The following is a 24,131-nucleotide window of genomic DNA, read 5'->3' as shown; positions in this document are numbered from 1 at the left end:
CGGTGGTGTGAGATTTCGCAGATGTCTTCCCAGAGGAGCTTCCTGGGATACCTCCGGAGCGACAGGTGGATTTCAGGATTGACCTCGTTCCTGGTGCGGCTCCGATAGCGAAGGCACCGTATCGGTTGGCTCCTCCCGAGATGCAGGAGTTGTCTACGCAGCTGCAGGAGTTGCTAGACAAGGGATTTATTTGTCCGAGCAGTTCACCCTGGGGAGCCCCGATCCTGTTTGTGAAGAAGAAGGACGGGTCGCACCGGATGTACATAGACTATCGGGAGCTGAATAAGGTAACGGTGAAGAACCGTTACCCACTCCCGAGGATTGATGATCTCTTTGACCAGCTTCAGGGAGCGTCTTGGTTTTCCAAGATCGATTTGCGTTCGGGATACCATCAGATGAGGGTCAGAGAGGAGGATGCGCAGAAGACCGCGTTTCGGATGCGCTATGGCCATTATGAGTTCGTGGTGATGTCGTTTGGGCTCACCAATGCTCCTGCCGCGTTCATGGACATCATGAACCGCGTATGCAGACCGATGCTGGATCGGTCTGTGATAGTTTTCATTGACGACATCTTGGTTTATTCCAAGACACAGGAGGAGCATGAGGAGCATCTGAGGGAGGTATTGGAGACCCTGAGGGGGGAGAAATTGTATGCCAAGTTCTCCAAGTGTGAGTTTTGGTTGCGCGAGGTGCAATTTCTCGGACACCTTATCAACCAGAACGGGATTCTGGTCGATCCGGCCAAGGTCGAGGCCGTGATGAGGTGGGAGGTTTCGAAGTCTCCATCTGAGATTCGAAGTTTCCTAGGATTGGCAGGCTACTATCGGAGATTCATTCAGGATTTCTCCAAGATAGTTGTACCCCTGACGCGACTGACGAAGAAAGTCGTAGTCTTTCGGTGCGGACCCGAGCAGCAGACTGCATTTGAGACGCTGAGACAGAGATTGTGCGAGGCGCCAATCTTAGCCCTGCCAGAGGGCGTAGAGGATTTTGTGGTCTATTGTGACGCGTCCATTTCAGGGTTGGGCGCGATACTGATGCATAGGGGGCATGTCATTGCCTATGCTTCGAGGCAGCTCAAGCCTCACGAGGCGAACTACCCGACGCATGATTTGGAGTTGGGGCGGTGGTTTTTGCCCTCATGATTTGGAGGCATTACCTCTACGGGGTTCGATGTACCATCTTCACGGACCACAAGAGTTTGAGTTACCTCATGGATAAGCCGAATCTGAACATGAGGCAACGTCGGTGGTTGGACGTGGTAAAGGATTATGATTGCGAGATCCTCTACCACCCGGGGAAGGCCAACGTGGTGGCCGATGCGCTTAGCCGCAAGGCGGCGCCAATCAGGGATATTTGCATGAGGATGACCGTAGTGACTCCCCTGTTGGAGCAAATTTGGGAGGCTCAACAGGAGGCTATCAAGGAGGAGCACCGGAAGAGCGAGCGTGTGGTGGGTCAGGTTTCATCCTTCGATTATGATAGCTGAGGACTATTGACACTACACCGTAGGGTGTGGGTGCCATATCACGTAGGCGTGCGTCAGATCTTGATGGAGGAGGCGTATAAATCTCGATTCTCTATTCATCCAGGGGTAACGAAGATGTATAGGGATCTTCGTCTAGATTATTGGTGGCCCTGCATGAAGCGGGATGTGGCTTGGTACGTCAAGCGGTGCTTGACCTGCAGGAAGGTCAAGGCCGAACATCAGAGACCGCATGGCAAGATGCAGCCGTTGGACATCCCATTGTGGAAATGTGAAGATATCACGATGGATTTTATCATGAAGCTTCCCAGGACCGCGCGTGGAGTAGATTCGATTTGAGTCATCGTGGATCGGTTGACCAAGAGTGCTCATTTTATTCCGATTCATGAGAGCATATCGGGCGAGAAATTGGCCGACATCTATATTAGGGAGATTGTGGCGCGGCACGGGGTGCCAGTATCGGTTATCTCAGACAGGGATGTGCGTTTTACTTCCAGGTTTTGGAAGAGCTTTCATGAGGAGTTGGGCACTCGTCTGCATTTTAGCACCGCTTTTCACCCGCAGACGGATGGTCAGAGCAAGCGGACCATCCAGACTTTGGAGGATATGTTGCGGGGCATGCGTGCTAGATTTCGGTGGTAGCTGGGATACCTATCTTCCCTTGGCTGAGTTCTCTTACAACAACAGCTTCCACGCGAGTATCGACCGCCCTCCATTCGAGATGTTGTACGGATGGAGGTGCAGGACCCCGATATGCTGGGGAGAGGTTGGTCAGAGGGTCATGGGGAGCACCGAAGTGGTGCTCAAGACTACCGACAGGATTTAGCAGGTTCGGAGCAGGCGTCAGACCGCACAGAGTCGGCAGAAAACTTACGCCGACAAGCGCCGATCCGACCTGGAGTTCCAGGTTGGGGATATGGTTCTCCTAAAGGTGTCGCCTTGGAAGGGCGTCATTCGATTCAGGAAGCGGGGCAAGTTGGGCCCGAGGTATATTGGGCCGTTCAGGGTTGTAGCCCGGGTGGGCAAGGTGGCATATAGGCTGCATCTGCCAGTCGAGCTCAGCCATATCCACAGCACTTTCCATGTTTCTCAGCTGCGGAAGTGCCTAGTGGACGATTCCGCGGTAGTGCCGTTAGAGGATATACAGGTTGATGACAGCCTGAATTACATTGAGCGTCCAATCGCAATCCTCGATAGGAAGTCGAAGGATTTGAGGAACAAGCGAGTGGAACTCGTGAAGGTGCAATGGCAGCACCGGAAAGGATCGGAGTGGACTTTGGAGCCGGTGGAAGAGATGATGGAGCACTACCCCGAGCTGTTTCAGGATCGAGCAGCAGACTTCGAGGACAAAGTCTAAAATAAGTGGGGGAGATTTGTAGCACCTGGTTCCTGGTATGTAAGATTTATCTGAGTATTTTGTATTATTGGCCTTGGACTCGGCGAGTTGGAGGCCCGACTCGCCGAGTAGAGACGGGACTTGGGACGCGGTTAAGTTGGCGACTCGGCGAGTCCGCCCTGTCTGATGAAACCCTAATTTCCAAGGGTTTGCACCCTATTTAAACCAACCATTTGCACCCCAACTCCGCCCCCTTCACCCTCAGAAGCTCTCCATACATCCTAGCCCTTGTTCTTGTGAGTTTGAGGGTTTTTAGTGTGTTTTCTTGAAGATTTTGGGAAGGAAGAGGAGTAGATCAAGAGGAAGGGAAGGAAGCCAAGCATCTTCGTGTTCTCTCGGTAATTTCTTGGAGGTATAACTCGTTTTCCCTCTGTTTCTATGCTTATGGCTCCATTAAAGCCCTTTTTGATCCATTTCCAAGCTTATGTATGCTTGTGGACTTGTGATAAGCTGGGTAACTTCTAGATCTAGGTGAGATCGAGCTCCAGGAGCTTGGATCTACTACCTTTATGGACCCATGTTGCATGTACACCCTAGATCTACCCTTTTAGGTGCATTTTGAGCCCTAAAACCCTCATTAGTGAGTATCTACATGTAAAGTTGGAAACTTTATGTGTTATTCATGCTCTAGGAACCCAGATCTGTGGATAGCATAAGCTAGATTCAAGCAAAATTGACCATATAGAGACTACATGGTAGCGACTCGGCGAGTCGTTCATCTGACTCGGCGAGTCTGCTCGCGAGTCTCCGAGTTTGTCCCCTTTTCGTTGTGTCGAGTAGAGTAGTGAGTCACGGGGTGTGACTCAGTGAGTTGGAAGCTGGACTCATCCATGAAGGAACTCGGCGATTCATTGCCCTGACTCGGCAAGTTCAAGGCAATCTTCTTAGATCAAGAACAGACTTGGCGAGTTGTTCATACAACTCGGCGAGTCTCAGCATAAGTGTTCTCCGGATGAAGATCAACTCGGCTAGTTGTTCATACAACTCGGCGAGTAGGATGAAGGACTTCAACATCAGTTTGGAAGGAGAACTCGTCGAGTCAACGCATAACTCGACGAGTAGAGACGGGATCCAGATCAGTCGATTGGACATGGACTCGGCGAGTTGGCGAGCCAACTCAGCGAGTCGGGTCAACTGAAAGTTGACTCTGACTTTGACTTAGGGCATGGTTAGGGGTAAAATGGTCATTTTACCCAAAGGGTAGTTAGCAGTGTTTGATTGAGTATGTTGTGGGAATTACAGCCGGAGGATTTTCGGAGCAGCAGCAGCAGCAGTAGACAGTCAGTTCCCGATCAGATTAGCAGCTACTTTGAGGTGAGTTACCTTCCAGTAGCAGTGGGTCTACGGCCACAATGCCAGCCCACCAGTAGGAGTTGTATGTAGATGATTGTCTTTGTGATATTCATCTAGGGATTACTACTACATGTGTTATGTTTATGTGCTAGTATGATATGATGCTATGTGCTAGTGTCAGTAGGGGGAGATAGTCACCGAGATATCCGGTCGGTAGGGCCGAAGGGGGAGTCATACCCAGCCATGTTAGATAAATTCTGATATTGTGATACATGTTATGTGGTAGTAGTAGAGGGGAGAAATAGTTCCCCAGTATCCGGTCGAGAGGACCGAAGGGGTAGGTCGGGCACCTAGATATGCCTGACAATATATGTATGTCATGTGATTATATGGTATGTGGTACAGTGGGGGAACTCACTAAGCTTCGTGCTTACGGTTTTCAGTTTTGGTTTTCAGGTACCTCTGTTTCAAAGGGGAAGGAGCCGGCACGGTAGCGACCTATCACACACACTCTTGTTTCCGCATTTATGAGTTTATTCTGGGATTGATACTCTGATATTTTGGTTGTTCAAATGTTGTGGATTTCAAATTTGGTTTTCGATGTGAAATGGTTTAATTAAACAATGTTTTAATTATTAATGTTTTCTAAGTAATGTTTTAAAAACGAAATTTTTGGACGTGAAAATTGGGTTGTTACAATTGTCTCGCAGTTTTCCAAGTCACCATTAAAGAATTTCATATAATCATTTAACACATCAGATAACAAAACGAAGCTTTACATTACTTCCTAAAATGGTTACATAGATGTTTAAAGTTCAACCCATAATATGCCTATTACAGGCTACACCACATACTACTACGGTTACTTCATATCTTGATCTTCGGTAATGAAGTCCTTGCTCGTGGTTCATTGTGTTGTTACTTTCTTTCTCAAGGATGTTCTAAAATGCCCTTAGCATTGGCAGTGCACTTGGCCTTGCTGGTTCATTTTTCTTCGGGCAGTCCCTAGAAATATGTCCTTTTCCCATACATCCATAACACACCCTCTTTGTAAATGTACACTCATCAGCATAATGCCCGATCTCTCCACACTTCAAACAAGTCACGTCCCTTTTAGAGTTTTTATTTTTGGACTTCTTGCACCATTTTTCTTTACCTCCTCTTTTGGTAGACTTTGAGAACATGTTGCTCTTGTTGGGCCTTGAAGACCCCTCAACTTTCCTCTTCTTGCCAACTTTAACCTTGTTGGTTGTCCTGTCGGTGATCATTTACTCAATAGATTTCGCAACCCAAATGGTCGCTTCAAGAGTGGGTGCCTGGCATATTGGCACATTAAGTTCATTTTTACATTGTTGAAGTAGACGCCTTGTTTCTTCCATTTGGTGATCTAACATCATCTGTACCATTACGTATACTCCTACCATCGTGATTGGCTCAAGTGCAGCTGCTATTACTAGTGCACTATCAATCACTTGTGGCTCAGGCTGTGGGTTACCATTTCCAAATCCACTTTGAGTGCTCACCATTTCGACCATTATACGGAAATCAAAAGTTCGGTGTGTAGTGACAAGAATTTATATGGAAAGGATTTATTTATGATAGACATATAAATCTCCTTATCACTCCGAAAAGTTACATGCCAGTTCTAATACCGTAATCAAACGTTTAGAAACCTGTACACATAAAATTTCCATATCCGGTCGGCAACAGACCATAGATTCGATCAAATAATAGCATATAAGGCATCTTTATAGCATTTAGCACATAAAAGCATTTTAGGCATCTTTCCAAAAAGATACCAGTGCTCGTGTCTAAAATATGGAAGAACTCATCTCACGATCATCACTTAGCATTCTGAGTTTAAGTGTAGAAATCCTACACATTCCTAGTTCCCTTAAACTAATGCTCTGATACCAACTGTGACATCTCCATTTTCATGGCCAGAAAATATTGATTTTTTTATGAGTTATTTGAAAATCAGAGTATATATTTAAAGAAATATATTGCGGAATTGGTCCCCATAAAAACATGATAAATTTATCATCAAAGCATTTCCGAAGAAATGTATTTCGTTCACATTAAAACTTTAGGATGTCATCCTCAATACAAAAACATAAGCATAAACAGAACTTACATTCATTTATATTAGGGATCTACATCTCTTTAAATCTCTCGGTGTGGTGTGGTTTTATATTGAAACCTGTGATACAAATAAACTGAGTGGGTCAGGTTGAGAAACTTGGTTAGTACATAGGGTTTTCAACCCACAATAATAAAGTTATTATGTTTTATCATTAAACAATTAACCTAATTACTCATTCCCATTATCTTCTTTATTTCATAGGGATTTACCATAAGAATCATCTATCACTCATTCCTAAGGATTCCTCCTAAGGAATAGGCATGAAGTCTCATCGTTGTCAGGGTTCATATAACAGGCACTAAGTCCATAGCTGCCAGGTTTACACAACAGGCACTAAGTCCATAGCTGCTAGGGTTTATACAACTTGTGCTAAGTCCATAGCTCTCATTTATTGACAGTATTATTTTGGAGAATCCACTCGTAATACATGTGAATTTGTTTTTAAAGTACATCTGATGAAGATATTGTTCACACACCTACAGGTTGTGAGCCTGCTATTGTTCCATGGACCATCTAGAATAGTCCATGGTTGTCATCCATACTCTGCTAGATTACGGGGCCAACATTTGGGTAAGAGCTTCTCTCATTTTTCACCTCTCACCCTCATCTCATATTCTATATCACTTTTCATCTCACCATCCAACTCACCTTTTCTCACACATCAGCTATTTCATCTACCCATGTTTTACCCAACATATTTGTAGATATACAATACATATACAATTAAGATCTCAAAAACAAAGTTTAAATCTTTCACCCTGTAACATCCCAAAATTTCAGGCCAAAAATTTTATTTTTAATATAAGAAAACCGTTAATAACTTTGTTCCGTACATTGAAAACATTTCAATTAAAACAAATATCAGAGTCTAATCCAAAAGATACCTATAACCAAAACTGTAAACCGTAAGCACGAAGCTTAATGAGTTCCCCAGATACCACATACCATATATATATATAAACTGGGTAATACATGCCATACATACTGAGAGCCATACATATCGAACATATCCATAAACAAGTAAGGTGCTATGTGCCAAACATAGTCTTTCCATTATGCCACGGGCTACCACATGGTCTTTCTTGCCAAGCCGTGGGCCACCCCCTCGATCTCACAGACAACTGCCAAGAGTCACCTCCTGGTCTCCCATGCAAGTATCACAAAGAGAACTAGCATGAATACTACTCTACTTAGCTAATCAGCATATAGTGTGCCAGGAGCCACTTCCTGGTCTTTCATTCATATTGCCTAGGGCTAACCCCCGGGTCTTCTTACCATACATAATAACATATTGTAAACCAGGAGCTACCTCCTAGTCTTTCATGCACAATGGCTAGGGCTAACCCCGAGTCTTCCTACCATACATAAACTAAATGGGCCAGCATTGGTGCCTTAGACCCATTCAAACAGTGAGGAGGCTCACCTCAAAGGCTAACTGTAGAACCCTACGAATAACCTCTCGCTGCTAACCGACGGATCCCCAAACTGCTGGTCTCACGACTCCCCACGCTACCATCACCCAACATGAGAATTAGTCCAAATCAATAATCCACCTTAGGGTAAAATGACCATTTTACCCCTAGCTAATTTGGTCCATAACTAAGGCCCAAGGCCAAAATACTAAAGACCCAAACCATAAAAAAATCTATAGAAGCCCATTAGTGGCCGAATTTGCAATTAGGCCCAATCCCTTCTCATGGGCCTTAGCCAAAGGCCCAATAATGCTTCTTTGGTCCAAAAGTTAAATTCCAAATGGCACAATAAGGCTCAAAGTAGTAAAGTCCAAATAATGGCCCAAACGAGGCCCATTAGTGCGAAACCCACTCTAACTGAGTACGTAGTGCATACTCAGCTCTACCCAGGGCGTATTGGGCTTTTGACCTGCATGCTGCATATACCAGCTTGTACGCCCAACGTACTCCCCTACTATCCTCTTTCTTCTATTAAGCACTTAATTCTTCAAGTCAATTATCCAAATCCCTAGATCTGATTCCCATGGACGACTTAAAACGTAAATTGGCAAGTTTACTTACATAATGACTTAATGGTACTCTAGAGCTCAAAAGAGCTTAATGAAAGGTCTTAACAATTGCATGAGTCCAGTTGAAGCATAAAGGTTGCATTTTTATGGACCTAAGTGCTTCTAAGGACTCAAAAGGACAACTCTTTTGCTATGAAGCTAACAAGATACAAAAAAACCCCAACATTGGAGTCAAAATAACCCATAAAACACCCCAATATTCTAACTAAGCATGCATTGGTCAAGTTTGAAGCTTGATACTTCAAATGAGTCAGAAATGTTGCTATTCTCCTGGATCTACAAGCTCCCTTTGAATCCTTGCTCCTTCTTCAAACTTCTTCCTCTTCCAAAACACCAAAGCAACCTAAAAATGCTCTCAAAAGGGGTTACCAACTCACAAGAACACACCAATATGGGCTAGGGTTTCGAAAAAGAGCTTAAGGTATAGTGGAGGCTGAAAGGATGAAGAGCCTTAGGTCTTAAGTTGCTTAAATAGTTCATAATTATGGTTTGAAGGTCCTGGGCACTACGTTGGGTGTAATTCCAGTACGTTGGATGTACTGCCCCGAGCCTCCCATGTCCACTTTCCATCTCGATGTTGGGTGTACCCCAACTTATGTTGAGTGTACTCACGCTTTTACCACCTTGCATGCAAGGTCTGAAATGCAAGTTTTTCCATCCAGGGACCAATTCTATCAACAACTTTAAAGTACTATAACTTCTTCGTTCTAAGTCCGTTTCTGACGAACTTTAGATCCACGAAAAGGTAGCAAGATGCCCTACAGTCCTAGCTACACGCCCAAGCCTTAAAATCTTCCGAATAAAAGCCGAGACCCATAAAAGACTGTGTTGCCCTTACCCTTAGCCTGTGAGGGCACAACCGAGCACTTTCTAAACCGGGCGTTACAACTCTCCACCACTTAAATTAGAGTTTGTCCGAGAAATCACTCCTTACTAACACATGTGTCCACACCAAATATTTAAGAGAAGTAACTGATGATTCTGAATGAAAAACAATCTTCTTGGGACAACCGAAAACTAAACCGAACTTCGAGCTTCCGCAAGCCATTTCTGTCTCCCCAAAGTCTAAACCCCATGCTGGTCTGTCTCCCTGACAGACCACCTACACTCCAAAACTACCATGCTAAAACCTCATCAAGTAACTGACCAATTGACACACGCCAGTGCTGATTATCTCGATGCTATCATCTAAAACAAAATCCATGTCCATAACTAGTTGTAGCATACTGATACTTGACAAAAGGCTCAAATAATCCTTCGAGTAGAAAATTCATCCCTGAAATGGTTAGACTCATATTAGAGCTACGCAACAGGGTCAAACCCATTACTCTGAGATTATTCAATCCGTCTGAAAGTGACTTAGTACCTTCGTTCGGTGAGCTAATCCTCACATAATATTCCTCACATTACTCCTTTCTATCCGAACATTCTGTTGTCTCTTAAACCACTATTCAGATGAACTGAGACTACCTTGCTCCCCAACTAATCTGTCATTACTTGGAATACCAGAATCCTACCAGCTACTAATCCCAAGGACAATCTCCCAGTCGCTTGCAGCGACTTCCGAAGAAACTCCGACTATCGAAACCACTCAATCCACACCGTCACTCATGGCTCCAGCATTCCTGTTGATCCTTCCGACAGTACTATTTAACTACTCATTGCCAGTGAATCTACTACAAAAGGTGAATACTACCAGAACCATTGTAATCTTACATCACACCGGGTCTTCACTTCCTCTACTTTTCGAAACCAATCATATAGTGGGCTACTCTCATCCGTGCGGGCCTCCCTGACCTTGTCTAAACCATCTGAAGAAATCTATTAGTGAATCAAACATATGATACATTCTTACTACTAAATAGAGACCGGGGAATGCTACGGGCCACCCCACAATCTTACAATACCACTGCTACGGGCCACCCCGTAGTCTCACTATGCTAATAAACGAATTCTACGGGCCACACCGCAGTCTTACAACTTCCTGCTCTATCTGTCTACTAGTGAATGCTATGGGCCAACCTATAGTCTTACAACACTCCTACATTATCTTCTAACCAATGCTACGGGCCACCTCACAGTCTTGTCACACTTCTCATGCTATCTGGCCACTAGTGAATGCTACAGCTAAGTCGTAGTCTTACAGTATCTTCCACACTGACTAACTACTATCTGAACACACTCATAATCGAGCATACAAGCACAATCTACTACCCCAAGCCGTACTCCTGATCTAACTGAAGTCCCCAACCTAATATTTTCTGAATCCTGCTATCAGGCATCCCAAGAATGCGATCTTGCCATTGGTAAGTTTTCCAAACTTCTCGTTCACACTATCCTCAACCCTTACGGCCGCTTGGCCGTCCTCCTTCCTAACAACGATGCGAAACTGGTCCCATTTTTAAAACGGCTCTGGCTTCTAAGTACATGATCGTTTCTCCCCCACTTAGCTTTGACTAAGTCTTCACGACATGTGAGAATCGTAGGGTTCCCATTCCTTCCTTCCTTACACGATAGACACGCTAACTACCAACGCCTAACCTTGCTAGTGATCCATCACTAGCCCACTCCAAAGATCACACAATCACTGAAGACTAGATGAACACTTCTTGAAATCCTGACACTAATGACCCCAAAAGCTTAACCTGATGTGCCTCTCAACCCTTAAGTCCAAGTAGACGATGCTCAGAGCAACTCCTTTAGCGATAGACTTCCTCTCTTGATGCTTCCCAAAATTTATCCCTAGCATAAAGACTGAACTTCACTGAATTCTGGAGATGGTGGAAAACCATCCTGCTAAACCCTTACCGGAGATTCCTCCTGATACTCCTGAACTGATCTCAGCCGTAACCGAGATAACACTGAATCCTTCGAACCAATAGAAGGAAATGGCCTTACGCTAGGTACTAATAATTCCTGGTATGCAAATGGTATATGACATTTTCACAAATACAGTCTGAATACAAGTAGGGAGATAACTCATACATACTATTACCTGAGACCGAGGCAAGAACAATCGTAATACATATAGAATAAAAAATGACAATTGATACATACCTGAAACATTCCCTGTTGTAATCCGGATCTCCCTCGTCCATCACTGCAAGGCCCTACCCTCTTGCCCATCCGTAATCCTCAAAGTAATCGGGTTTGACACACTCCCTGCTCCTCCCCTCATCGTCAGGCAGTCAGCCTTCTTGCGGCCCACCTGATTGCAATAAAAGCATATGGTACTTGTCCCTTGTGGGTAGTCCCTGCTGACGTGACCATCCCCGCCACACCTGTAGCAACCTAAACCCCTGGAACATCAAACTCCCTCATGTAGTTTTGCGCACGTGCCACACTGACTTCGGCCCTGCCGACCTACCAATTGCTGATCTGAAGTTTTGGGTCTCTTCTTGGGACCCTCCAAAGTATACATCTGATCTGACCTTCTCCTCGCAATGTGCTCAAAATGAATCTCCCTTTCCCGTGCCCTGGCAATCATAGAATCCAAGGTCAGGCATGCCAAGTAGCTGACATGCTCCCGAATGTTAGCTCTCAACATGTCATGATATCGGTTCTTCCGCATCTCCTTATCTCCCGCATACTGAGGCACCAACAAGGCCCTCTACCGGAACTTGTAGGTAATCTCCACCACTGTCTCTATAGTCTGCTTCATGTCGAGGAACTCCCTGGCCACCTACTGAAGCTCCACAGCCAGCATGAACTCTACCCTAAACCGAGCCACAAAGTCTAACCAAGTCATAGCCTCAATAGTTGAGGCTCCCAGAGAGTCACCAACCAACTCCCACCAATCTCTGGCTCTGTCGCCCAAACATGCCGCAACGTATCGGACCTTCAACCCCTCGGGACAAAAGTTAATCAACTGAGCAGACTCCATGTCTGCAATCCATCTCCTGGCAACAATGGGGTCTTTTACCCTGTGGAAGTCTGGTGCACCACATCCCTTGAAGTCCTTAAAGGAGAGCGTGTGTGTGCGTCCTCGTCTATCTAGATGCAATATCACTCCCGAACGCTCTGATACGATCCTCCATCAACTCGACAATCCCCTCCTTGATCGACCCGAAAATCACCAGGGTCGCCTCAAGGACGCCTCTCGTGATCTCCGACGCGATAAACTCGCACAGACTCCAACCAATTGGTTTGGATCCCGAACCTGAACCTGATCCCGATCCTAATCCTGATCCTCCTGCTCCGTGTCGTGTAATCATCACCATTGTGATACGAAACACATATTCGTCAGGATCATACATAACCTCAGAAGGTCACACATACTACAAGTTCCATGGCTCCATCTCGGCCCTCCTTGACTCGAGTACAGATCCTCTGCTTTCAGTAGTATGGCCCCATACTACCTTCCACATCTATCCGTACTTTCCTCAAGGATTGCTTCGACTTTACCAATTCCCTTCTACTGTCACTACTCTCTGTTACTCTCATCCTAGATTTTCCTAGGTTCCCGAAGCCACTCAGTCCTCAGCTGCTGAAAGACTCTTCATGATGCCAATTAACCACTACATGAATACCATGACATGTGGCGAGGATCGGATAATCCTTCGAGTAAAGGACTCATCCTACAACGGTTAGACTCAAATGAGAGCTACACAGTAGGGTCAAATCCAGGACTCTTAGATTATTCAACCCTGGTCACATGCGACTTAACGTATTTATCTAGTAGTTAACTCCCATCACTTGAAATCCCATAAAGCACAAATCAAGCAGCATTCAGGCAAACGGAAATTTCTAACTAAACAAGCCACTCAATCCTCTTACCAGGAATCTGTACTAGCATGTAATTCAAAGACTCATACAATCAGGCATTACCTAAACAGGCATCCTACTACTGGCTGATCAGTTCTAGCATGCAGATCTATAAGCTCATATAAGTATACAATGGCACTTCTTCTAGATCCTTAGCTCTAATGTAGCATGCAAATCACATAATCATATTATATCATATAACAAATATGTATTGGTATTTTGGGAACCACTTACTTGAGCTTGGCCGATTGCACGCATCACACCCTTTCTTTTCAAGTTCTTTTCTCTTTTCCAATTCCTTGCAAAAATTCTTTTATAAAAGTGATTTTTCTTTTGAAAATTTTCATAACAAGTCCTCAGTTTGAGTCCAGACACACCCAAGAGTGCGCCCGAATCCCTTAAACCAAGGTTCTGATACCAACTTGTAACATCCCAAAATTTCAGGCCAAAAATTTCATTTTTAATATAAGAAAACCGTTAATAACTATGCTCCAGACATTGAAACATTTCCACTAAAACAAATATCAGAGTCTAATCCCAAAAATCACATAATGCAGAAAAACATGGGTGAATGCGTCGCGATCGTCCCGAGCTCGTTTCACTTGAAAACTGAAGATACTTGAAACCAAAATTGTAAATCGTAAGCCCGAAGCTTAGTGAGTTCCCCAGATACCACATACCATACATATCAACTGGGCCATACATGCCATACATATCGAACATATCCATAAACAAGTAAGGTTCTATGTGCCAAACATAGTCTTGCCATTATACCACGGGCTTCCGCATAGTCTTTCTTACCAAGCCGAGGGCCACCCCCTCGGTCTCACATACAAGTGCCAAGAGCCACCTCCTGGTCTCCTATGCAAGCATTACAAAGACAACTAGCATACATATCACTCTACTTAGCTAATCAGCATATAGTGTGCCAGGAGCCACTTCTTGCTCTTTCATTCATATTGCCTAGGGATAACCCCCGGGTCTTCCTACCATACATAATAACATACTGTGTGCCAGGAGCTGCCTCTTGGTCTTTCATGCACAATGTCTAGGGCTAACCACGGGTCTTCCTACCATGCATAAACTAAATGTACCGGCATTGGTGCCTTAGACCCATTTAAACAGTGAGGAGACTCACCTCACAAGCTGACTGTAGAACCCAACAAAAAGCCTCTTGCTGCTAGCTAGAGGATCCCCGAACTGCTGCTCTCACGACTCCCCACGCTACCATTACCCAATATAAGAATTAGTCAGAATCAATAATCCTCCTTAGGGTAAAATGACCATTTTACCCCTAGCTAATTTGGTCCATAACTAAGGCCCAAGGCTAAAATACGAAAGACCCAAACCATAAAAAATCCATAGAAGCCCATTAGTGGCCCAATTTGCAATTAGGCCCAATCCCTTCTCATGGGCCTTAGCTAAAGGCCCAATAATGCTTCTTTGATCCAAAAGTTCAATTCCAGATGTCCCACTAAGGCCCAAAGTAGTCAAGTCCAAAGAATGGCCCAAACCGAGGACTATTAGTGCGAAACCCACTCTAACTGAGTACACATGGCATACTCAGATGTACACAGGGCGTACTGCGCTTGTGACCTGTACGCTACACATACCAGCTTGTACGCCCAAAGTACTCCCCTACTATGCTCTTTCTTTTATTAAGCACTTAATGCTTCAAGTTAATGGTCCAAATCCCCAGATTTGATTCCCATATATGACTTAAAATGTGAAGTTGGCAACTTTAGTTGCGTAATGACTTAATGGGACTCTAGAGCTCAAAAAAGCTTAATGAAAGGTCTTAACGATTTCATGAGTCCATTTGAACCATAAAGGTTGCATTTTTATGTCCCTAAGTGCTTCTAAGGACTCAAAAGGACGGCTCTTTTGCTCTGAAGCTAACAAGATACAAGAAACCCTAACAATGAAGTCAAAATAACCCATAAAACACCCCAACATTCTAAATACGCATGCCATGGTCAAGTTTGAAGCTTGATACCTTAAATGAGTCAGAAATGGTGCTAATCTCCAGGATCTACAAGCTCCCTTTGAATCCTTGCTCCTTCTTCAAACTTCTTCCTCTTCCAAAACACCAAAGCAACACCAAAATACTCTCAAAAGGGGTTACCAGCTCACAAGAACACACCAATATGGGCTAGGGTTTCGAAAAATGGATTAAGGCATAGTTTAGGCTGAAAGGATGAAGAGCCTTGGGTCTGAAGTTGCTTAAATAATGCATAATTAGGGTTCGAAGGTCCTGGGCGCTACGTTGGGCGTAATTCCAGTATGATGGGCATACTACCCCGAGCCTCCCGTGTCCATTTTCCATCCCTACGTTGGGCGTACCCCAGCTTACGCTGGGCGTACTCACGCTTTTACCACCTTGCATGCAAGGGCTGAAATGCAAGTTTTCCATCTAGGGAGAAATTCTGTCAACAACTTTAACGTACTATAACTTATTCATTCTATGTCTGTTTCCGACGAACTTTATATCCACGAAAAGGTACACTCCTAGCTACGTGCCTATGCCTTAAAATATTCGGGATAAAACCCGAGACGCATAAAAGACTATTTCACCCCTACCCTTGGCCTCCAAGTCCACAACCAAGTACTTTCTAAACCGGGTGTTACACATCCAATATAGATCTCACGTAAACAAATAGTATACACACACATAGCACATAAATTATATAAAATACTTTATATTTATGTGTAAAATGAAAGTAACTATGCTTTTACCTGATAAGGTGATGATTCGGACATCACTACGTTAACTAAAATAATCTTATTTGATGAAACCGGGAGCTTTGCTAAAAAATCGGGCTTTGTCTGGGCAGATTTCGACTCGAAAACTCTTTTTCTCGGGTCTTCGGGTGCTTTGGGGTTTGCTTCCGGTGTTAGGGTAGTATTTTACAGAATCTTCTAGCAAAATCTTCACAGAATCTTTTTTAATCTCTTGTTTTTCGTCATACTTTCACAGAATCTTCTAGCATATTGGCTTACGATTTCTGTGCCTAGAATCATAAGTTTCTAGTTGGATTATCCTAAGCTGAATTTCTTGTAACCTGGGCATAGGATAGAAATATCAGTTCGGAAAATGATATCACGATCCAAGTTAGTATCCATGTCTCCGCCACAAACTCTAATCTTCCCTACATTTCATCCTATGAATCTCCTATATTTGATAATGTTAAAAGATAACTATATCAATAGGTACATTTTGCACGGCATATATGTATCTTATACAAACAAGTTGTATCTAAAGAATTTGTTTCAATCAATAAGGATTTTGTTTCGAAGTATGTCATTGTCTTTACGACCAAGGAGCTTATAAGTCCATTAAATTTCAGTGGGTTATTTGGTCCATAATGGTCCATTCTATTTCATGAAAACAAAACAAACAATTTTTATCTCAAGATTAGCCGTTTCATTCCTTATCAAATTCAATATTATCAACACTACGTAAGATTGTAATATCAGTTTATGCAATCATATTTAATGCACCAACCCTTTATACAAATAGACAAGTGGATAAAAAAGTGTTCTTGGGTCACAATGACCAATATTTAGCCGCATTAAAAGGTAGTGGTTTTGAAAAAATATATTTTGCTTTCTTACCTAACTCATCATACAAGTCATTTTTGCAACTCTTATTAAAAAAAACACCCAAAATGATCATATTATCATAAGAGAATAAGATGAGATGCAAGGAGGCAAAGTTGTTAGGAGCAATTGCTACAAGACTACATTTCTAACACACCACACTTCAAACAAAGAACTCAAAAAACCCTAAATCTGAAGAGTTTTAACTAAAAATCACTCGATAAGGTTTTAGTTTACTCAATAATCTTCAGTAAACTAGGCAAAGTCAATACCCGAACCCATAACCTTCGAAGAATGGCGAAAAACACATTCTTTTATGTTGTCACCAAACGCCAAAGGATTTTACTAGGTTCGTTCTTGACTTCTTTCGTCAGTTTCAAAGGATAAGAGTAAACATCGCCTACCTAAATCCTCCATCACCTCATCCATTACATCGACCCTGCAAATCACATAGACTAGAGCAAAGTGTCAGAAAAATAGCATTTGCGACAAAAGTTGTCACTAAACTTAGAAAAAGTGTCGCTAACTATGACAACAAATGGTCGCTAAGGAGGTTGCATCATATCTACTTACTACAAGCGTCACACCTGAACAACCAACTTTTTTTTAGTATTTACAAGTGATGATACTCATAGACATAGCTTAATCCGATTTATGAAAATGTTTTTCTACTTGTGAGATGAATGAATCTTATTTTACTTGAAGGGAGGGTTAAACAAATATCTTTTCCCTAACAATAACGACACTTTTCTTCTTAAAACACAGTTTGCGACAGTTTCTTACCATTAAAAAAACGATGATGATGGTTATGGATTATCAGGAGCCACTGCCGCTTTGATCCTTTCAACAGTGCACTTAATAAGACTATTAACCGTTGCAACTGAGCCAAGTGATAATTTAGCAGTAGGAACCGAATCGACTAGAATTTGGAATGCAACTGTGAGTAAAGAACCCCCATCTCCAACCTCTGGAATTCTTCCTCCTTGATGTTTTCCAGGTCCATCAGGAAGTATAGCAAAACCAGATGGTAGTAACGCAACATAATCAGGGTCACCTCCACTTAGCACCACGTTCATTGCTGCAATGTCTACTGGAGCATAGATAACATACGAACCCGTTGAATCATTTGAACTCTCCTGAAGTATGAGCATGTTCCCCTGGCTTGAATTCGCACTCTTCAATACAATATAACTCAAACATCAGTAGCCTTCTTTATTACACATTACAAATATCCGAGCTATCTATACTACTTTTAATGAATTTTAAAAACGTACATTGACTCGTAGAAGCGAGACACAATTGCCTGGATCTCGACCATTGGCAATATGTGCCATTTCTTGAACCAATCCACCATTTGAAAGGATGTCCCACTGCATATAATTTTAACAACTATTCAACGAATATCGATATTTTGTTGTTAATTAAAACTGATCGCAACGTTTTTTTTTACTGAAAATCGAATATTGTTTGTTAACATTATCATCACGTTTTAAACGTTTTTTTAGGTTTGTGTTTGATGGAAGACAAGATTATTTATTTTACCTCACTCCTCGAATTTTCATCACGAAGAAAATCAAAAACTCGTTTTGGTGGAACAGGGATCCAGAATGATGTAGCAGCACTTAGGACAATACCAGGAGGCCTTCCCGGATCATCCACACTTTTTCGGGTCATAACACGAACATCATCCGCACCACTTCCAGATAAAGTCGTCCACGTATGTGTAGTCGATGCTCCAACACCGCTACAAAAACTCAACACCATCCTCTCAGCCAGCTTCAACATACTCTTTCTCCCTTCTAGTGTCGTTATTACTGTCCAAACATTGTTATAGCCCACAATCATGCATTGATAAAATAAAATAAAATACTTATTTCTACCATTTTAACGTAAAATCCTAGCTAGTTAATTAATTAATTCTATGTGTGTATTAATTACCTCCAACGTCACCTGCTGGAATATTGTTAGCCATTGCACTTGCAAGACGTTCACATTGTCTATCGAGAGTTGAGACCCAACGTCTTGCCCCAAATGCTAGACCAGAGTTCACTACTAACCGATAGATATCATGAACGGCTCTATCATCGACTTCTACGTGTTCAATCCATGTAACCTAGAATACGAAAGTGAAACATGAACCTTAATCGTAATTCGTATATATACTAAGATTGGTATATATACTAAGATTGGTAATTCGTGTTATTTTTTTTTTTTTGAATGATGAAAAGGTTGTAACTTGAAGCAACCTTTGAATACCCATTGGGGAGTTCTTGAATTAAACAACCGGATGGCCTTCTTCTAGATCTTGACATTGCAGAAGGGCGTAAGTTGTCCAAGGAAACATCGACTACAGCCCAGGTCCCATCGGCATGTTGTTTACAATACCTAACAAAATAGTACTCTCGGGTTGGAACGAGTGGTGAAGGAACCTGATACTCAGCAGTCATCTGAAAAACATAAACGTTAGAATATGACTTCAAAATTTCTACAACAAATTAATTGAATCCATTAATTTTTACATGTTATATAACACCCTAGATGCAACAATGTACATGTATTTTTACACTTCTAATATACAATTTTACATATTTTATAACATACAAGACTATGTTAGCGTACTAACTGAAAAACTTACAGATAGCAGAAAAGCTAAACCATAAAAAAAAATGATGTTTAGTATAACTAATGATAATTTAACTGAAATATATAAAATGACATAGATAAACATTTAAAAGAATAGGTTTCTTATAGTTAATTAAGAGTATATTTGGAAATTATTAAAAAAAAAAAATTTAAAAAGCTAGTATAAAAAGATTTTTAAAAAGCTAGAAGCTTATAAGAACTATCACGCGTAAGATTTTTAAAAAGCTAGCTGTCGCGCCTAAGTGTGAATAATTTTGTACATATTACTTTTATAATTTGAAAGTTTAGTGCATAAGATTATATTTGTGTATAAAAATGTAAAATTAAACTAGTAATTACCACTTGTAGTGCTCCATTGTAATTTCCAGCCACTCCAGTTGAAAGGACTTCAAGAGTCATAGCTCTTGAAACAATCCCAGAAAACACATTCGACCATTGATTCTGCAGAATCATGATATACGATTCAAGGTTTAAAATCATCTAAATTTTCAATTAGTCAATATTTTAATCTAAAAAGAGAGGGTTCTCCAATCTCCATACCACATCCATTAGAATTTCAACAAGATTGATATGATTCATGATGACAACAGCAGATTCTCTTGAAGCTTCAGATTTCAATCCCAATTGTTTGGGTCCAATGCCTCTAGGAAATGTTTGTGCGTAATCGTCTTCATTCAAGGTTTCTGATGAGTTATCAGAGCTTGGAACCCACAATGGCTCACCAGATTGTGCCATTCTAACTAGCTCCTCCATGGCTGCAACCGCTAGTTCAATTATAACTGGCTTGTCGGCCTCACTGGGACCTGAAACTGACCGGAGAAGGCTGCTGGTTCCAAACATGTCATCGACCATTACTGGTTGTGGACTAAAACTAGCTATCGGTAGGTCAAGAGAGCGCGGTGGTCCATTTTGCGTTAGATTAGGGTAACTTAGCATTGGTTTCCCAACATATTTTGCAGCAATTCCAGATATCCTATCAATCTGTGGAACGAAGAGGAACATACAATATTAGTTTTAGAAACCAGAGTTGTAGCTAGGAAATTGAGAAATAGAATCGTGTTTAATTATAGGGATTTGGGTTTTTAATTGATTTACTTCTTCACGGAGGCGAGCATTTTCGATTCTAAGATGTTGTTCATCGAATGACATCTCCCCGATGGCTGCCGGACCACCACAGTTGGGGCAGGTTGCATTGGTGAGGGCTTCTTTGTATCGTATGTTCTCCATTCGGAGCTTCTCATTCTCGTTCCTAAGGCTTGAGTTCTCATGGCGTTCATGTTGAGCCTAAATTAACAATACGAAAGGCACAACTGAGCAGATATATATATATATATATATATATATATATATATATATATATATATATATATATATATATATATATATATATATATATATTCACAATCCTTCAAATAGATATTAAATATACAGGACAATAGCAAATAATATAAGTTATACGAAAACTGTCTATTCAAACGATCAGTCTCTGTTTTGAACATTTAAAAAAAATAATAATAAGAGTGTATGGTGTCAACTACAAAATAAAATCAGGATAATTTTTTTGAGGGTTAATAATTAACTTTTTACAAATTTGTATTTCCCCAAGTACGTGCTCATTTTATCAAATATTTTTGTAACATATTTACTCAGACAAGAATTCATCTTGATATCACCTAATGGAAATGAAAAAAATATTGTTGCATAGTTTTAATTAGTTAATGCTTATTTTCCTTAACCTTGCAGAGACAAATAATTAAAAGACGTAGAATTACACCATTACTAAGAATTGATATAGGTCCATGAGTACATTTCTCAACCTACAAGAACGAGTAGTATATATTTGATGCACTACATGGAGTTGGCTTTTTACTAAAAATGTGTGTCATGTAATCAGAATACCTTCATTTGAGTTCTTTTGTTTTGGAACCAAAACTTGACTTGCAAAGGCTCTAAGGTTAACCTTCTTCCAAGTTCCTTCCTTTGTTTATCATCTGGATGTGGGCATTCTTTAAAAAACCTACACTCAACAAGCTAAGATCAAATATTTGTAAAAACATGAATACAAAAATCAAGATCTTTAATGAACTTACGATTCCAATTCTTGGATTTGATGTTGAGTGTGACGATGATAACGTTTCTTCTTGTTGGGACGTTGATTGGGATCTTGATCATCGCCTGAGGGAGCTTCCATGATATCAGTCCCGGATTTACTCTCATAGTCATCATCTCTAAGCATATCAAGCTGATTTTCTGGGGACTTATGGCTCATATCCAGAAGATGATGATGGTGGTGACTCTCAAACATGTTAGGCTGAAACATTGTTCCTTAATTCCTCACGCTCCTATCATAAAAGGTTTTACTTTAAACTAATTAATTATTCAAACTTAATCAGTAAATAAAAATATTAAACTAAAAATCATTTATTTTGAATACAAGAAGTATAAAGATAAACGTTAACTTATAATAAAAATAATGGTTATGTTTTTAATACGAGCTTGACATTCGAAGTCAAATAGTATGTACGATATGTTTAATGATTAAAAGAATTAATAATGAATAGACAAAGTATAATAACTACAATAAATACAAGAAAACGTGTTTAAAGTGATTGTAAAATAAATATTAATTATACTTTTTTAAAATATAGGATTGTCGACACCAAGAGAAAAACAACAAAGAAATAATGGGACTAATTTACCTTCCATATTGTTCATTGATAAAGTTTTTGATATTTATTGAAAGAATGTTATAAAGATCTCGATCGTCTTTTTAACAACATTTTTATGATCACAGAAAAAACATGGTTATATAATCAAAAAAGGTATGTATAACAATTATATACCAATACATACAACCTCTATGTTATAAAACTTAAAATTATAACATATTCATATTAATGATATAATTAATAGAAAACGAAAGGACTGCCAATTAATTTTGTCTTGTACATATTGATGGTTTTATTTTGATATAGTTATGAGACATAAACTTTCAAATTAAATATATTAAACTATGAAATCAGTGAAGGAAAACATAGGAAATTTGGGTTGGATTATCGAAATCTGTACACACAAATGGCATAAATGAATTTAATGGAGGTCAACAAATCTATATCGTTTTTGAAAACAAAAGTCAACTTTAAAGTATAAAAAAGTTGATACCAGTCTCTATTTCTACACAATAATATATATATATATATATATATATATATATATATATATATATATATATATATATATATATATATATATATATATATATATATATATATATATTTTGATTTGATAGGGGTTAACAGAATTAAAAAGAATTTATTAGCCACCGCTTGATAGTTATGAAGATGAAAAAAAATAAATAGAACAGTGCGGGTAGCCTTCTGCCTAACCAATGTTTATCCAGTTTCTTGAAACAAGCTTAGAATTGTGAAATGGCATCAAAGATTACAATTCTTTCGCATGTTCTTATCCGATCTGGCTCTCGGTCAAAACTTAAATTAATATTACATAAACGATCTTGATGACTCTGATATCGAAGATATAAAAGAATTTAGTTCAAGCCTTCTTAAGTGTGTTTTGGTTGAAGGTTTGGAAAAAACTAAGGAAACCAAAGATTATTGCATACCTTATCATTAAGAAAATCTCATGGTTTTGCAGTCTGAGGGGTTGAATAAAATCAAATATCAAATTTCTCGCTTTTATCTTTAAGAAAGTATGAAATATCATAGCATCAAGGTACATGTTTTCATACACATTCAGAAACCCTAGCACATCACTAACCCTTCTCTCTCTCTCTAATGAAAGAGAGTTTTCTGGTTGGATTTGCTTCTGGATTCAATTTGGTAAAGGATACTCGATCAATGATTTTGTTTTAAGAGTGAAAAAACAATCTTTAAAAGTTTGTTGAATTTTTAACAAATTAAATAGACTTATTTTCCAATCCAACTAACCCAAATGAATATGTTGAAGATATCTTCAAAAGAATAAAAGCATCAAATTTCATCACTTTCATACCAAACGTAGCTAATGAACCGGAGAAAGGCGTTATGGTAACTTACTGGACTTCTGACTTGATTTTGCAGGTTTTTTAGAGACAAAGATCGAGTATTCGGGGAAAGGGTCAACTAGAAACCACTTTTAGGAGAGTAAAAGAATGGTTTTCAGGCTGGTTTCCATTGAAGCTACCTGTATTTTTCTTGTGATAAGAATTTAAGAAGAATAAGGAGAGAGAGAGAGAGAGAGAGAGAGAGAGAGAGAGAGAGAGAGAGAGAGAGAGAGAGGAAAGGAACAGGTGGGAGAATTGAAGAGATGGGAGGGGGAGATAGAGAGGAGTAAATGCAGTGTAAAGAGAGGATGCAAATGCATTTATTGAGAAAGAGAGAGAGACTTGTTGCAAGCTGGTGCTCATTGCATCTCTCTCTCACACACTACTGTGTCTAAATGGTAAAATATCAATCAAATGTAAATTTTCTCGTTTAATATCTTAAACTTTTTACTAATGCTTATATAATTAATCTTTTTATTAATGTTTATGTGACTATAGTTTTACAGAAGAAATAGGGTTTTATTAAAAGTTTTACCTAAGAAAAAGGGTGTCCGGCGTTAGTCGTTGTCCGCAGTTCCACCGTGCAACGGTAACGCCAAAGTGAATATATCACGTTTCAACTAACTACCTATCTCTCTTTCTCTTGTGCTCTCTCTCTCTCCAAAAAATAAAGAGCTTTGAAATGCCGCCGCTAAAGGCATACAGAGTCCCGACTATAGCCTT

The 24,131-nt window shown here is 40.6% G+C and overlaps 1 protein-coding gene across 3 annotated transcripts; it reads right to left on the bottom strand.

Moving 5' to 3' along the window:
• Positions 1–16,770: 16,770 nt before the first annotated feature.
• Positions 16,771–23,656, bottom strand: LOC111899606 (homeobox-leucine zipper protein MERISTEM L1). 3 transcript variants are annotated; one of them, XM_023895437.3, is made up of 12 exons: positions 23,422–23,656; positions 21,457–21,726; positions 21,266–21,383; positions 20,462–20,650; positions 19,907–20,347; positions 19,706–19,807; positions 18,970–19,170; positions 18,662–18,836; positions 18,266–18,537; positions 17,998–18,093; positions 17,507–17,898; positions 16,771–17,178 (listed from the first exon to the last, which is right to left on the bottom strand). In XM_023895437.3, exons 2-11 carry the CDS (start codon positions 21,684–21,686, stop codon positions 17,530–17,532), a joined length of 2,193 nt encoding a protein of 730 aa, XP_023751205.1. In that variant the 5' UTR covers positions 21,687–21,726; positions 23,422–23,656; the 3' UTR covers positions 16,771–17,178; positions 17,507–17,529. The 3 variants fall into 3 exon arrangements, with proteins under 3 accessions (XP_023751205.1, XP_023751202.1, XP_023751207.1); XM_023895434.3 differs by having other exon boundaries at positions 21,457–21,708; XM_023895439.3 differs by having other exon boundaries at positions 16,771–17,162; positions 21,457–21,708.
• Positions 23,657–24,131: the final 475 nt, after the last annotated feature.

The sequence above is a fragment of the Lactuca sativa genome, chromosome 1 (assembly GCF_002870075.4).
Source record: "Lactuca sativa cultivar Salinas chromosome 1, Lsat_Salinas_v11, whole genome shotgun sequence".
NCBI classification, from domain to species: domain Eukaryota; kingdom Viridiplantae; phylum Streptophyta; class Magnoliopsida; order Asterales; family Asteraceae; genus Lactuca; species Lactuca sativa.
This window is presented reverse-complemented; position numbering and strand designations above follow the sequence as displayed.